The following is a 17,570-nucleotide window of genomic DNA, read 5'->3' as shown; positions in this document are numbered from 1 at the left end:
TTCTATATACCAGGAATATTGCTTAAGAATCTCCTTAAATTCTGTCTCCTCAGAGAGAAGATCAATGTGAATGTTTTATGCTAGAGGCAAGGTTGTAGGAAAGTAATATCTTTTATTAGACTAACTGAAATATTTAGAAAAAATGTTTTATGATGGCATTTCTTATTGCTTGAAAAAAAATGTTAAAGTCTTCATGCGAGGCCTTTTTTCCCCTCCCAACTTTGCCTTTCATCAAGTATTCTAAAGCTACTTCCTTTATCAAAGGAAACATGCTTCTAGGGAGACAAGAAGAAATGGCAAAAAGGACTTTTCTTGTGTCCCTTAGTCCCCCAAAAATATGCAGAGACAGAGAAACTACCCTTAGCTCACCTTGTTTCTAGCAAAGCATTAGAAATGATAAACAGCTGGATTCTCCTGTTGGACAGGTACAGAACTTTGCTACTGAGGTTCAGGAAACATCTAGACATCTTTGCACTAGTTTGCCCAGAACTTCAATTGGAAAAGCAAAAGCTACAATTCCATCTAATTTTATAGCAACATGCTGTGAGTGAACTGATTATCAAATTTACCTAGATTTTTTTTCTGAGAATGATTTTTTTCTGCACTTTGAATGTCACCATTTATTTAGAATGAATGACTTTCTCTCATTTTCTCTCTTTAGTAAGAATCCAATTCAGACAGTAAAGAGAGGAGTTTTTCCTAGAAATGGGACCTACCTTTTCATCAAGCTCGACATATCTCAAGGCATACATAAAGGGTAAAGTGTAGGTGTTTCCCTCTAGCACAGAAACACACAAAAAAATTGCTATTGCTTCCCTCTTTGTGAAAGCTTTGAACAGCTGGAAAATATTATCAAGACTAGAGATTCTCAAAAGGAAATTTTTTTCCAGCTTCTGAGATGACAACATCTCAGTGAGCATCAATGATAATCTGTTCACCAATAAAAAACAGTATTAGTGTTTATAGGGACTTACTGTTTCCTATAAACCACACAGATTTATAGCTTCAATCCTTTTGAAAAGGTTTTTCTTTTCAGCAGAAGCTCCAATACAGAAAAGCTTATACAAACTACCAGTGAATTCCTTCAGTGTACTGAAGGGAGACTATCTTTTGTCCTCTGTTACATCAGTTTAAAATGAAAGTTGTCTTAAGTCTTATGTCTTTTGGGTATACCTTAGTAAATATCATATTTTTTTCCTATTATATCAATTACTTTTACTTCTTACACAGAACTTTGCTTAAAGCAGGCAGAAATACAGTAAGTGAGGTGATGGGTCAATATATTTTTTGAAGAAAAGTGTGTTTCTATTCCAATATCTCCCGGTGTGCTTGACAATTCAAACCTAACTTTGATGGGACCCACTTATCCCACAATGAAGCATTACAAAAGATGGGTCCTTGTGCTTCAGAGTCCTACAGCGAGGCTCATTACTGCTCCACAAATCAAGCAGCTCATACTGATATTAGTCATGACAATTCCTCTTGCTAGCCTGGCCCCAGCAGTTTGCTCATCATTTGGAGACGCATTTTATTTCTATTTTAAAAAGTGAGCAACTCACTTTGTCCATCAATTAAAGATGTCTTTAGAGTAAAAGGAGGAAAACACCACACAGATCACCTCTTCCTGGAAAGCCCAACCTGACCACTCCTGGTTTCGCAAACCCCCAGCTGAGGCTTTTTCCTCAAGATGGGAGTTCACTAATGGATCTAAAGACAATAAAGAAGGTACTTTAGATAATAAGACAGTGGCTAAGCTCAGGCTAAAGAGGTAACACAATTCTAGCTGCCTTTTTTTTTTTTTTTGCTTTCATTCTCTTTTTTAAAAGCACTGCCATCATTATTTTATGTGCTAGTGTCTGTCAAACTGGATCATCTAGAAGGCTGAACTTTTCACAGCCAATTTGTCATGCACTTGCAGTTGTTTCATGCTGACAGAAAAAAACATTTCCACAATCAAACTGCTATCATTGTTTCTTCTCTTTCCTTACAATTTACTGAGATGATGGTAATGCCTGCAGCTGCCAATGGGCTTACTGCAGACTGAAAATCCATTTAAGACATGCGGTAAGCCAACTCATAAATACAGTACCAGAAAATCCCTGGGAAGTGTGGCTTTCCTTGTTCTAATGCTGATTTAGCCCTAACTGTATGGAAAATATCTCCACAATCTCACTGTTGTCTCAGCAAAGTCATATTTAAGAAACTACATTTTGGGTGGAGCCATAGGATCGCCCCATTCCCCAAACCATTACCCTACACTCACAGCCTCCTTCATGTTGCTGCCCCTACATCTCTCTTGGTGGCAAGCTCACAAGCACAGTGTAAGACAACAGAAGTGGTGGGGAAAGCTCTCACCACAGCCAATGTCCTATAGTCTCTTCTCCACTAGACAAATCATCCAGAGGGCAGCATTTATTATTTCTTATCTCTCTGTAGGCTTAGGTGCTGGACATGCATGGATGGGCATTTCCTAGTCCTGGCAGGCTGGTGGGGAGATATCCCCAGAGGCAATTGGGTCTGGGAGTCTTCCAGTGATGATGAAGAAGGGGGAGGAAGGTGATGCTAACCATAGTGAAGTGCAGCTCCTGCCAACTAGACGCAGGAAAGAGAGAGAACCTACAACGTTTTGTAGGCAGGCATGCTCAGCCTGCTCAGCCTTCTCCCAGGCAGTGACCACAAGGCAGGACCAGGCATGGTTACCTGAGTGAGGGACTCCCCTTACCTTGAGCTGCTTTTCCTACAGCCCTGGTTCTGGGCAGCGCTAAGACACAGGTGCAATGCTGTGAGCACAGCTATTTCCTCAAAGCAGTGTTACTGTTAAGGAGGAACAAAAAGCTGCACTCCAAAGACATGATCACCAGCAGTAAGGAACAAGTGACATACATGTTCAACAATGTTAACCCATCAATTTTCTTAGCTAAGATGGAAGTCCCTGCCTCTAAACTGTCTTGGAAATTCTCAACTTCAGCAAGCACATAAAGAGGTTGGAAAAGTGAGTAAAAAAAATCTAAAAAAATCTTTAAGGCTTAGAAAATTTTTGGTGATTCTTAGCTCTAGTGTAGCTCTAAAACATAGCTGAAATACCAAAGAGAAATATAAAATCTGTATGTTATGTGGATTTTTTCCTTAATGTAATTTGCAATATTTTAGTCCTGTCAATATTACATGAAATGGCATGAATAGGCTTGATTGGTATATGACCTAATTTAATTAGTTAACTAAGATAAAAACATAGCTTTGGAGGAAGGAACTGAGATAGACTGGTAGGCTAATCTATGTTGTCCTGATGGCTTTGATGTCACCACCTGGATATCTCTTGTGGCTCAGTAAAGAGATTTGCAGTTTAAAATGGAGATTATAGGAATTACTTGGACACCTTTCCAAAGCAGTTGGAGATGTGTGAGTAAGAATAGGAGAACAATGGCTAAATCAGGATAGCTCAAGCACCCGGATGCCATTTCTGAGGCACCTCATTGAGCCATTTTCTAAAGGTGTTAACCTTCTTTCAGATTGGCATGGTAGCAGCTAAGAGCCTGGGCATGCTCAGGGCACATTTGAAAGACTTTTTGTGCTGCCAGAAATTATTGTTTCCTCTTGCCTTCAATTCTGCCTACAAGACCACAGTAGGAAAAATAGTTGAACCAGAAATAGAACTGTCCTATGGGCAAAATTCAGCCTCCATGGCAACAGTTAGACCATTCTCGGATCAATGTGTCATTCAACTAAATCTTCCATTTATTTCATCAGAGTTTTGCTTTAATTACAGCCAGCTTACATGTATTTAAGCTTTACTGCCTTTCTGAAAGGTGGGGAAAATAATACATTAATTCATTTTACTACAGACACTAAACTGAGCTGCCCTAAGCTAAGAGAAGCTCTAAACAGTAACAGAGAAAAGGCCTCAGTGCCAACAGATTGAAAAACAATTACAACCCCCCCCCCCAAAATATACCTATCTACATAGACAGTACATACTGTATTCATGTTTTTATTTTAATTAAAATTATTATCACATAAAAACCTGATTTCAAGCACTTCCATCTTCCTTTTTCTGAAACATAAAAGAATCAAGCCTATATTGTTTTCTCAGTGACTGAAAGAAGTGTGCTGGAAATTATAAAGGCCTATGTTGCATCACAATCTTTAAGAAAAAGATTGTTTAATTACTTAATATCAAAACAAAAACTTACCCCACACCGCCATGAAAACAGCAAAAAAGACAGTAGCTCCATTGTCAAAAAGATGGGTTACCTGAGGGATATATGAATAATGTGATCAATTTGTGATAATAAGGCTTTATTTTCTATTTTCATCTAATAAAATTAATGTGATCATGAGTGCAGCTGGCCTGACAATCTTGCGTATCCTTCCCTTGACATGTGAAACGCACCTGTCAGTTGACAGGACTATTTGCCAGCCTGGCAAGGGACTGACCCCTGTGTGAGCATCATTTCAGACCCAAAGCATTCATTTTATGGAGCCACGTACAAAGGATGGATCATAAGATAAAGGTTGATGCCAAGGACACCGTAGCACATGCATCTAGGACACAACCTCTGGGACTGCTGAATCTCTAAGTGCAAATTGCATTCAAGTGTTTTACAACCCAAACTAAGTCTTGGTAAAAGACAATGAATGTTAATATTGGCTGAACTTGATCTGTCCTTTCAAGATTTTATCTACTCCAGCTCACTAAAGACAAATGCAAAAAGCAAAATTAATGCTTTTACCAGGAAAGCATTTCTATTTGCATAATTTAAAATGTACCTTGGCATAAACGCAGCTGTCTGACAACCTCATGAAGGGACAGTATTTATCACATATAGGACACATGATGATATCTGTAGCTTGGCAGACTTCTTTACTGGAAAAATAGAAAAGATAAAAATTAATAGTTTGATGCACAACAATCAGTCTTAACATGGATTGATAAGGTTCACTAAGATTCAGTGACTTATTGAACAATACTGGTTCTGTAACTGAAGCCAAGATGTTCATAACTGCATGTGTATAATTAGTATTTGTTGACTGTCTAAGACTTCAGAGTTCACAGTTAAAACTGCGGAGGACAGTTCTTCAGGGCCAGCCTAGCAGTTTTGCTTTACCATTTCCAGCTTCTCCTTGAGTCAGAAGTGACCTTTGGTAGGAGGAGGGTGAGGATGACTGCAGATAAAATTAAGTTTGACTTATTCTTGCGACTTGTCTTAAGTGTGCAAGAACTCAGCAGAAGGTCCTGGGGGGTTCTTCATCTGAAGAACGCCTCCCGCCGCCCTGGGAAAGGCCTTGAAAAGAGTGAAAATTCCCCACTCTTCTGCTGGCCTGTTACACCAGTAATGAAGGAGCCCTATTTTTTCCCTACTTCATGCTGAGTTGCCAGCACCATCAGGAACCAGAGCTGGGCAACAAACATTGCCCCCCATCCCAATTCAGGAACACAAAACAAGGGAAGCTCGATACTGGATACCTTATGAGAATCAAGCACAGTCTTTTCCCAAGTATTCATTCAACAGTTCAAAATGAAATAATTAACAATTCGTATGAAGAACTCTTAAATTATTCATAATAACCCACAGCTGTAATTTCCTTTATAAAAGTGCCCACATTACCTGACTTGGCAGTGGTTCAAAGTGGTGACTCCATACAAAAAGACAAACAATCCAATGAAGGCAGCTGGGAAGAGCATCCCTGTGTACCAGCCTAACCAGGCAAAGTACAGCCCAATTTTCTCACCAAAGTACCGTCTGTTTTAAAATACAACACATTGAAGTTACCTGCTAATTAGAATAAATCTGCTTAATCTCACTTGTTAATAGAAAATAAATATTTCTGTCATATCTGAAGAGAAAAATTAGAGAGCAGAGTCAGAATTTGCTGAAGAAAAAGCCTGCAACCAGGCTTCTAAATCCACACTGAGGGACCTGCCTCATGAATGAACTTAAAAATGAATTTAAATATTCACTAACCACAGTTTACAGTGAGATGAGTGGAGACCTCAGAAAGGAAACACTGAGTTCATTATAAAAGCTAGTTCTTTGTATTTGGGAAATTGATGGCTTTCTTTGTCTTTTGGCTGTGTAACTGTACTTACCAAATAATTGCAATTGATATCGGTTTCATCCCTAAAAGTGGTATAACAGCAATAGTATTTGGGTCCAAATTATTTCTAAGAAATTAATTAACCAGAGGTTATTCTCCAATCCAGTTTATTTTAATTTGATTATTTCTTTTCTTAGCTCAGTTCCTGGAAAACTAATCTCATGATTCTACCACAAGTGGAAAGTAAAATGCAAGTGAGGTCCAAGAAATGTCTTTATGTATCATCTTGCACTGATTTGAGGAAAGCAGTCTGAATTAGTTAGCTATATTGCTTAAAAGCTAACAGCAAAGTGGTCAGAGAGCTCCTATTTGCTATATTTGCTATATATTCATTAGCTATATATTCATTTTTCCTCCTTATTTAACACACAACCAAACCTTTATTTGTCTGTTAAAGAATACACCAAGCACTCAAAAAACCCTGCTGAATTCATCAGCAGAGGAGCAGGCTCATGCATTGTCCTGTGTTTGATGGTTTTGTCAGCACAGTAGGCTGATGATCAGATTAGGATGCTTTACAAATCAATACGCAATTATCATGATTACAATGAAGATTTTAGGAGATTATTTGCAAGATTAGCTTTAAAGAATGAGGCAAGATGATATTCCTGCACTTCAGAGACTTTGCAGACAACTTAAACTTGCATATCAACTGAATTTGAGAATAGTTGCTGATGAAAACCCACTTTTACACTAATGATGCAACTTCTGATCTGTCCAGAGACAAAGAATGCAGTGAGCCAGCACCGCTGGCTCCTTTATACTACCAGAAAACATCTTTGGTCAAACTGTCACAGTGAGGAGGAAAAGATTCATGATGGGCTCTAGGGATGGAGGCAGTGGAGAAGAGAAAGAAACACTTGGTCTGGAATGGACAAAATCATCAATTTTCAAATGGGTATAAAAATTTTCCCGTGTGAGCAATATCTGCTTGGGCTGAGTTCATGCTTTGCTGAATGATACTGACCTACACTGATTATTATCATTTGAGTTTACCAGCTCTGTATGAGAAGGCAAATATTGTCAAGCTGGTTTTATTCTTCTGTCATTCAACAGACACTCAAATTTACAGGCTAAAGAGGTAGTAAGCTAATGATAACATACTCAGTTCTGACAAGGGCAGCAGGTCTGGTTGTAAAAAGAAATGCTGGAAACTGCTTTTTGAGCCCTGATTTAATAGAGTTAGTGAACCCTTTGGCCTAATTATTCTCCTGACACCTAGGATATCAAGCTGTGCCTGCTCCTCCAAAAAGGCAAGCTCACATTTTGAGCTTACTTCGACTGAATTTTTATGACCTATTTTTCTCCATGTACATAGTTCAAAGTGGTGAAGTAAACCTAACATTCATCAAGATTTATTTTTTCATTTCATTTCATTCCCTACATTCAAGGATAAATGCTTCCTTGTTCCATCCCCCTAGTTGACAAACATTCATGACAAACTTCATCTCCTATACTGCTGAACCTTTCCATCTAATGGTGCAAATCATAGTACTCTTTTTTGATGTAGAGATCAAAAAGCTTCATCCTAGATGAACCTAGCAAGGTTCAGTGTGTGTATAAAGAAGAAAGGACATGATGGGGAGCAACCCAAACCTCTGCAATGTAAGGAAAAGGCATCTGAGGCTATTTGTGAGCCTGGTTTTAAAAATCAGTGCAGGATGTTGACAGTACTTCGATACATATTGGTTTAAATATGGACAAACAGCCTCGATCTTCCACTATTGCCCTTTGCTTCACAGCTAGTATTCCACAGGCTGTACTGCTCTAATTTGCATCAGGATCAAGTTAATATTTCATTTCTTCTGGCCCCATAGTTAGCATATTTCTTCTGTAAGTCTCTGCTCAGATACCACTAGGTTGAGTGCTATAGAAACAAACTATGGCTGTAACAAGGTCTTTGGAGACCTTCCTAGGTGCCATATTCAGAGCAGTTCCACATTTATTCCAATCCATAACTGGGTTAGCCTGGACGATCATGACCCTCAGGAGATGAAGATGGTTTAGAGACACCTTTGCCACATTTTCAAGTTGCACCAAACACAAAGAACAAGCTCTTTGTTTCTTCACTGTCGCTATGTATAGAACAGAAATTTCATATAGTTCTCCACAGTGATGGCAGTTCTCTTACCTACATGCTGGCATTTTAGCCAGAACTCAGTAATGTACATGAAGAATTCCAGGGATTTTTTTTTTTTTCTAGGGTGCATCACTGTGAATTACTGATACCTAAAATTTCACCTGTTATCACTCTGTTCATGGAAGGCCTCTTTGAAATTTTCCAGCATTGATAACATTTGCATTTTTGTTAACTTTGCTAACTTATTACAATTTTCAGATTGTTAATAAGAATAGAAAAAAATGTTTTGTCTTTGATGGTTCTCCCATAGAAAATTTACTCCACAATTAACCTAAACCACAGAGACATAAAAACCTCCAAGCACCTAATAGAATAATCCATCTCTCCTATCCTCATCTACGCTGTACCATTAGAATAATAATAAAAAAATAATTTCAGCTTCTCAATTTTATGCTGGCGTGCATACTAGCCCTCCAATATCACTCAACTTAAATAGTGAACTGTCTCTCCCCTCAACCAATTCCAACAGTAGAACTATCACTGACCTAACTGGGCCAAGATTTCAATCTCAGTAGTTATAAATAAGGCACATTTTTGAAAAGTATTAAGCTACAAAGTCTGATTTCAGACCCATAAAACGTGATATTGGATTCTTCTGTGTTTGATGACCTTCATTATATAACCTTTTGCCTTCAGGATGCCTAGAAGGAAGTCATGGAACTAGAATAGAGACAGGTTTGGACTCAAGCCAAGAACCTGTTTATCTTCATTAATCCTTTTCTATGTCAGAATTAAATCCTCTACAGAACTTTTTACATCACAGAAACAAGTTGTGAGGGAGCCAGAGCTTTCCAACAGGTGTTTTGGACACATGAAGACCTCATATTATGTCAGGAGCAATGGGGTGGGGAGGAAGGCTTGACAGGAGTTTGAAAGGGAGTTGTCAGCTTGCAATCAAGTCATTTAATGTAAACATGGAGTAAAATGCAAGTTACTCAGGCATTACTTTTGCTTTCAGGGTCATTTAGGTGGCTTTCAATCACTTTATAAATACAGTTTTCTCCCTGCCTTTTTGTCCCGTAAATAACGTGCACGAGCAGCAGCAGGAGCAATTTGTCCACAACCTAGAGGGAAGCAGCTATGCACAGAAGTGTGAAGGAGGTGATCCAAACCCCCCAGGAATCACTGCAACTGTTTCCATTGATTTATGTGGTCCCAGAGCATATAAATATAGTAAGTCCTGCCTCTTTCCAATTGCTATCAATTCTGAGGATCTTAAATTATTCTTGTAAAGTAACTATGGATACTAAATTCAACAGAAGTGTATTAAAATCATGTACCACATCTATTGATTAATAAGAGTGCCTTTGCAATTGTGCCAAGTCTGCACCTTCATACTGCCACGTGTTTCAAAGAAGAGTGAAAGCAGAATCATGCAATTCCCCTCAGATGACTTTTGCTCATTTATTTCTAGTGACTAGTATCTCCATAACAGCCAGCTGATGAGAAATGAAATCTGGGTGGCACCAAATTTCAACAGCTAAGGAAAAAAGTAAACCAGCAAAAAAGTATAAGCAATTTTGCTTAACATTGTGGCAACTTGACTTTGAGGTGGAAATATCATATCTATTAATGAGATAATTATATTATCTACATCTAATTTACTCCTTAGCCTTTCTAAAGCATATAGTAAAGGGGAATGTCAGCTAGCAGCAGTAAGTTCTGGCCAGATGTCTGTGGAAGAATTAATATCCATCCAGTCCTTTTGTACAGATGGCAACACTACTCCCTTCAAGCACATCCCATGTAGCTGTTGGTATGGGAAAACACCTGCTCCTGCTGCAGAACTGGTACTAAAAAAGCTTCTGTTTAATGTATGCATGCTGTGATACTTCCGAGTGAAATGAACAACGGGTCTTGCTGGTGTTGTGAGATCTTCAAGGAAAAATCTCCAGCTCACTAGATACAGGAAAGATTTGGCAGGAGCTAAGGAAACGCGAGAGATCTAGCATCTGTGAAGTGAGAAGAAAAAGGCATTTCTTCTTCTTTCATGTCACCCCTCCTTCAGTGACTTCATTGCAGCCATAGGTGCGCCCCAGGCAGCAAACAGCAGGCTGAGCTGGGGCTGCAGCTTTGAACCCTGCTGAGCTCGATGGCTATCGAGGCTCACGCTGCTGTGAGTGCTCAGGGAGCCTCACAGCTCCTCCTGCACGCTTCTTATTTGGGTAAACACCTGGTCTGAACCACCACAGGACACGCAGGACCTCAGCTAGGGGGTCTGCTATTTTGATTGCTTTTTTTCTTTCGTAAAATAGCTGTGAAAAAATTGGTGGATGTCACTGTCTGATGAAAAGTTAAAGCACCTTACAAAATCTTAAACATCAAACCCAGGCTACTCAAGAAGGCTGCTAGCAAGGTCCAGAACAATTACATATCTAATTCTGCTCATTCTGTTACCATTTATTCTCATACTTAAAAAACCTTCCGGATGCCTGATTGTTCATATTCATAAACCAAATCAATCCAAACCCCAAATATTGGCTCAACAGCACTTTCACAAACAAGAAATGTTGATTAAGAACATAAGCCTTGACCACCATGGACAAATGATTAAGAAACATCATAGAGATAAGTTGTTTATACATGTGACATTAATATCTTATTGTATACTGGGAAATTAAAAAAAAAACCAACTTCAATATAACTGTTGGCTCCTCTGTAAATCAACAATTTCCATAGTGTAATTTGACAAAAATTCCATATTTCTGTCCAGGCCAGAGTATTAAAAAAGAAATAAGAAGCTTTCAGAATTAAATTATGAGGTACAAATACATTACTTTGTTTTCTAAAGCATTTTAAAAATTACATGACTCAGTAAAAATTTTTTATTGTATTTCTCTGTGAACTTTTTCTCCATGGAAATTGAACACCTCCCATTTTATGAAATGGATAGTTTTTATACGGCTTTAATCAATAACACTGTCTGTCTCCAGGGCCACCCTCTACAAATCTTTCATCTGGAAACAATTTTGAGAATCAATAAAAGCAAATGTTTCTATCAGTTACAGGACTTACAAAAGGGGAAATTAATATGCTGGACCAATTGCATGGTCTGTATAACCCTTCCCAATGGCCAATATATCAATATCTTCAGAGGTCTCAGTACATCTTAAGACTTTATTAGTAGGCCTTTGTAGCTTCATATTCCTCTCTTCAAGTAGAAAAAGCCCATTAATGCCCAATAATAGTTCTGCCAACATGATCATAAAGGCTCTATCTATCTATATATGCATAAAAAAATATGTAATCCTCTATTAGCGCATGCAAGCCTACTTGAAAACGTTATTTAAAAGGACTATAAGAATTTGGAGTCATGTCTCAGCTTTCTCAGTGTTTCTTCTTTGCAGGCTGCTTCCAAGATGCATACAAATCCAGACTGTGGTGACGTGGCTGGGCTGAGTTTAAGGGAGGTGGTGTAGGAGAGGCTTCTACCCATCTACCACTAGTGCCGCTGAACACAGTAGCACACTCAGTGATGGTAAGCTCTGCTTCATGCCATTTGTAAGCATCATTAAACTACACCCAGGGCTCCTTCTGTGGTTGCTTTTGAAAACAAGAAGAAGATTTAGTTGATGAGAGCCTGTTTTTCACCAAAGCCATGCTCTGAGTAGAAAGAACGCCTCCAGTGGATAGACATACAACCAAGTCTACCCAGCCTCCACATGTTTCTCTCTTTTTTTCTCTCAGATATTCTGCAAAACCTTCATTAGAAATTATGGCGTGAGGAAACTCTAGAAGGAAACTTCCTTCACTTTCAGCTCCTCCTACAAGCTCCTCTACAGATACTTCTTTGAATGTAGTGGCACCATGCGTGAAACAGATTCCCATGACCTCAGGATCAGTTTTTAAATCCCACATGAATTAACTGAGCTTTTCATGGCTTTGTCAGAAGAGAGATAACCTATCCTCAAAGCACCTATACTGTGACATATTAAAAGCATGAAAGTCTTACCTCACGAGGTCCAGCGGTTGGTATTTATACCACACTCCCCAGGAAGCCCAGCACTCATAGAGCAGGTGTCTGTGGTTTTCTGCCCCATGTGTTCTTATCGAATTCTTACTTCTGTAACTTCCCTAAAATACAAATGTGGACATTAATGAACAACAGCAGTAAAAAAGAATATCAAAGAAATCTCTCTTACTAGTGGTATGGATAACATAATTTATGCAAACTTCATATTTGTGTATGAAAAGCTAAATATGACATTAAAAAGAGAATTTCTTCTGACTTTAGTAAGATTTGAGATTATTCTTCTTAAGAAATTTATGATAAATAGTGTTCAAGACAAAGGCTATAAAATGGAGAATATCAAAGAGAAAAACACTGCATGATATTTTTCCCCTCTGAAAACATACTGATTAATCAAACCCAAACATTTTTACAGAACAGATCCAGAACAACTCTCCTTACTCATCTCTTTTTGCAAGAAAGAAAGCAAGTATTTTTTTCCAAGAAAAAAAATTACTAAATGGGAGGGATGTCAGAGGCAGACACAGAATGCAAGAGAGAGTAAATAGCATTAATAAGATTGAGAATAAAGGATTACACAATTAAGAATTAATTTTGTGGGAAATGTCTGTTCAAAAAGAAAAAAAAAACTGAGAAAAATACCTCATGAAGAGGAAATGCAGCTTCATAGGAGCCATTACTGAGCAATCGATTCAGACCTAAGAATCAAAAGTATCCGATTATTTACCAATAGGACCAGAAAAACTGCTAAGTAAAAAGCAAAACACATTTCCATAATATGCTGGCTAAATGAAGTTTGAAGGCCCTTGGCAGTAAAAGATACATATAGAAAAATTTTGATGAACTGAAATATAATGCAGGCAAAGATTTGTTCAAATATTAATCATAATCTATCATTTATTATGTCAGATGTTTAAAGATTCATTTGCAAAATCCATCTTTAGCATAACTTCAGTGAAACTAGAGACCTCACACCAGGATTGAAGTTTGACCCCATAAATTATGGTCTAGGGAAACTATTTAGATGAAAGGTGGTATTTCTTGGGAGCTGAAAACTTCAGGGAAGATCTTTACATTTTTGAACTGCAGGCCAGTAAAGCAACTGAAAATCTTAATTTCTATATGATAACAACATAGCAAAATATGTTCAGTTTATGTCTTACAAAAGCTGCTGGACTAACAGATAGAATAGGAACAAGACAGGCTGCAGTAGTGCAAGACCAGAAAATGTACTTGAACCTGAACAAAAAGGATTACTATTTGGCACAAAAAAGTAACCATAACACCCCCCAGTCAGGTCTTGTCCCTCTTTAATGAGAACCTCGAGAGAAATAATGAATGACTGCTGAGATGTGGGCACTTTTCACTTGGAAAGTGACCAAAATAGGACTGAACAACTATGAGGCAACGCAAAAGTAAATACTGGCACTAACAGCCTGAAGGCATTTCAACACCATTGACCAACAGGCAAGGAATCCTGATTCCTAATTCACAGTGGAATGATAGCAGCAAGAACACAGCAATGAGAAGTATTAATTCAACATAAATAGCACTTTCAGTGATTGCAATAGTATCTGCTTGGCAGAATATGTTTTCTTCCAAAGTCTCTGGCAGAAAAAGCAAAACCTGTACAGTCGAGCTGGGCTTTGCTCTGCCCAGTGATCAATGCAAGGTTGTGTACATGATAGATACAACACAAGTAGATATGTGAGGGAGGTTGCGATCTTGAGGCAGGCAGGGACTGCAAGTGTGTGAGCTAAATGCAATGGCTGTATGCACCACATGAATTCTTCCCTTTCTTCTCTCCCCTTTGCTGACTGTCATTGCTCAGAGCTATTGCTGCCCTCATCCCAGGAGCTGAGGAAGAAACAAGTGAAGTTCTGGAATGTTTCTCTACCTCTTGAGGAAGGATGGAGTTTAAACAGCAGGGAAATGAAATAGGTTGCAAAGTTTTATGGGGATTACCTCTCTACTTGTGATGCCCCAGTCTCTATGTGGTACACAAGCAGTATGTGTTCTGTATCACAAGACAGAAGAGGGTCACTGTTTCGTATTCCAGCTCTCCTCTGTCACTGCCTGCTCTCCTGGATCTGCATATACGCTCTTCCAAAGGTCCACATCACCCACTGTTTGAAAGTGACCCCATAGTTATACATGGCATCCTTTGCACTGAGGACTTCATTGGTGAACTCCCTTTCCACTTACAGCAGCTACAGAGATACAAAACCTTCCATCCCCCTTAGGAATTGACAGATATCCAGGGAGAAGCCCTACAGCCTGAGATGTACAGCAGCACAAATCTTGCCATCCTTCCAAATACATTTTTATGAAGGAGTAAAAGCTTTTCTGCATGAGCCTATCTGCTTCTCCAGAGTCCTTAATCTGTACATATTTCTTGCTTAAGTCAGTCTCTTTCCTTGCAGAAGTGATAAATCCCACATGGTGACATATGTGACTGTGAAAGCAGCCTGATATTACAGGGAAATGATCAGGTCTTCCAGGCAAAGCCTCCACAACAGCAGTAGGTGAGATGTAAACAGGTCAAAACTGAGGTGCTTAAAAAGGAAGCAAAAGAGTCTGTTATGAGCCCAGGTAGATGACTTCTCTTTTTTTTTGGTGGGACTTAGCACCCATGTTTAAAAGCAAGTTGCTCAGAACTTACCAATTTTATTTTTCCCTTCTTCATATTTCACTCTTTGTAAGATATGGTGTACAATTCTACTTCTTGTAGCATTATTGAAGAAAGTATCTTTGTTGTGTATGATGAAGCTATATAAAAATACAAAGAAAGGGCATCTCAGGAATATACAGTAGCATGTTTAAAGCAAATACTGAGTTCCATTACTTTCTATACCACGCTAAAAATCTACAGTATGTGAGCAAGTGCAAGGAAGATTAAAGGACACCAGATTAAGTGAGATGATTCACCGGATGAGATGATGTCAGTAACAGTATTCATTTCCTAACAAAGAATTACATGGAGAAGTCTGGAGAAAGATCAAAGATATTTAAGCATTCATTTATGATAAGCATCACTTTTAGATAATTCACTGAAAACTACAAAATACTTGCACAAAAATTTGCAAAAGCATAAGATTTGTAAGTGCAGCTGTAGAAATTCACATTTGATTTCTATTTCTGGCTTCTTAATTATGCTTTATCATTAAGAGTCAGATGGAAACATCTACTTGGTAAACCACTCTTACTGAAAATCAAATACTATGTTATAAATGGAAAATATTATATACTCCTATGTTTGGTCCTGGAAGCTAAAATAGAGTAGAAAACTATCTTTCAGAAACTACTTATGGAGCTAAGTATGAATTCAGGTTCAACAGTGTAGACAGAATTGTGATGAGTGGAGGAAATAAAAAAAAAAAAGCCACAAAAATATTGTATTGATTAGATTGGCTGTCATAATATATTCTATACAGATTTCTTAATCCCAATATACATATTCAAGGAAACCAAGACATTTTAGCATATCATCATAATCACTGGAAAGATGCAAATATGTGTTCAGAAATACTGTTTCGACTCGTCAGTTAAATACTGCTAAAGAATTCTTACAGTTGCTTGATGTGTGTAGGGCTTCAGAACAGACTGTGAAAGTCATTTAGACACTTGAATAAGCAGATAAGTAGATGGATTTTCTGATTAAGTACTCCTGTGCATATATTGAGGAAATGAAATATTTTTTAAAATGTTATCCTTAGTAACTGACTGAATAGAAAGGTTCATATTTTTTTAAAATACTTTGGATAGGAGGTAAGATTGTTTTCCTCCTCTGTGTTGGTGAACAGCTAGGGAATTGAATAAACTGATAAATGAAATGGTAAAATCATAGAGGTGTCATAGAGAGATCAGCCTGTAGGACTGCACACTAGACAAATCTGACTTTAGCAGAGATCATCTTAATAGGCAGCTTGGCATGGTTTTATGTCACCCTCTCTTCTGCACAACATGGGAACCACCAATTTTACACAAATGAAAACCTGCTTTTTTCAGAATGAGTCTTTACCCGTGGGAAATCATACATGGTTTTGCACCTCCACAGTCATTTGGGAAAACAGGCAAGGAGTCCAGCTTCAAGACTTTGAGGACTCTACATGCTCCTTCTTTATTAGCAAAATTCTCTGCTGAATTTTCCATACAAGATAATTTGTAAGTTCCTTATGTTTGGGTTCAAACGCAGATAGTAAAAAAAATTCCCAAAGTAAAGATATAAATGACAAGTTGCTCCAAGAGCACCATAATTAATGAAATCTGGTTTTCTAGAGCTTACTATCTCACGTCTCCTTTCCCACTCCATTCCAGATACTCACAGGTCATTTCCATGTCCATGATCTACTCAGTACTGTACTTCTGGCTTCCTCCCACATCTCTACTGTTCCCAAAGTCCTACATGTGCCCTACAGTACCTATTGAAAGTAATTTGATTCACACATATTGGCTAACAACCATGTGCGTGCTGATTTAGCAACAGGCTGCTACCAAACAGCATATACAATTGGTGTGCACTGGTCACTGCCTTTTCTGTAGAGGCACAATTTTGGGCCACTATTCCATTTCAAACTGCTGATACTCATCAAGTAAATAAGACTGCTTATCTTTGAGACAGCTACGCCTGTACTAAATTTAATTGAAAATTATCAGTATGTCAAATAATAAGTATTAGAAGGATTTTGACAAAAAGGAATAATGTCGTCACATAAGTTTTAATGCTATGGAAATTAGATAAAAAAATCAACCTAAAATCTGAAGCAGATAGAACAGCATTATTTCCTGCTGAAGCTGGAGCTCTGTATTGAGTGGTTTGAGTAGCAGCAGTAACAAATTAAAAGACAGTAGTAAACCAGAAATGAACAGTTACCATTTTTCCCATTTTTTTTCATTTTCTTTTAACATCTGACTCTCCTCTCCAAGATCTTACCTCCCAGACAGCATTGAATGTTAAAGAAGTATGAAGATAACTTATGAAATCAAAACAGCACAATAATTTTCATTCTAACTCAGCTATGAGTTCTGGTAGGATTCAATTGAGAATTGAATCACCTTATCTGGGAAGCTAGCAACACTGATCCAGGTAACACCAATAATGTTAATCTATTCTCCTTGCCATATAAGGTTATTTTGCCCATCTGTTATCATGACTATGTCATACTGCAACTACAGGTAGTTGTTTCAACAGCTTTTCTGGACAAGTAGGTTAATAGGGTTTTTTTGCATTTAGTCACTTCTATTTTCATGAGTCATGAATGAAAAAAGGCAAAAATGAAACATTATGCAATCTTAGAAAGCAGTAAGAACTACTTGTTCAAACAGACACTTCAGTCATTTACATTCATCTGTAAACTTAGCAAC

At 38.0% G+C, this 17,570-nt stretch overlaps 1 protein-coding gene across 6 annotated transcripts in view; it reads right to left on the bottom strand.

The window, feature by feature from the left end:
- Window positions 1-17,570, bottom strand: part of ANO4 (anoctamin 4) — a 197,082-nt gene that overhangs the window by 40,722 nt on the left and 138,790 nt on the right. For all 6 annotated transcript variants that reach the window (XM_075749605.1, XM_075749615.1, XM_075749625.1 and 3 more), the window contains 6 exons: window positions 14,869-14,975; window positions 12,849-12,904; window positions 12,189-12,310; window positions 5,607-5,741; window positions 4,768-4,864; window positions 4,191-4,251 (listed from right to left, as the gene is read on the bottom strand). In XM_075749605.1, the coding sequence (XP_075605720.1) occupies window positions 4,191-4,251; window positions 4,768-4,864; window positions 5,607-5,741; window positions 12,189-12,310; window positions 12,849-12,904; window positions 14,869-14,975 (578 nt within the window). The remainder of the gene's footprint in view (window positions 1-4,190; window positions 4,252-4,767; window positions 4,865-5,606; window positions 5,742-12,188; window positions 12,311-12,848; window positions 12,905-14,868; window positions 14,976-17,570) is intronic.

This window comes from Balearica regulorum, chromosome 1 (assembly GCF_011004875.1).
Source record: "Balearica regulorum gibbericeps isolate bBalReg1 chromosome 1, bBalReg1.pri, whole genome shotgun sequence".
Classification (NCBI taxonomy): Eukaryota; Metazoa; Chordata; class Aves; order Gruiformes; family Gruidae; genus Balearica; species Balearica regulorum.
Note: the sequence above shows the minus strand (reverse complement) of the source record. Positions and strands in the feature narration are given on the sequence as shown.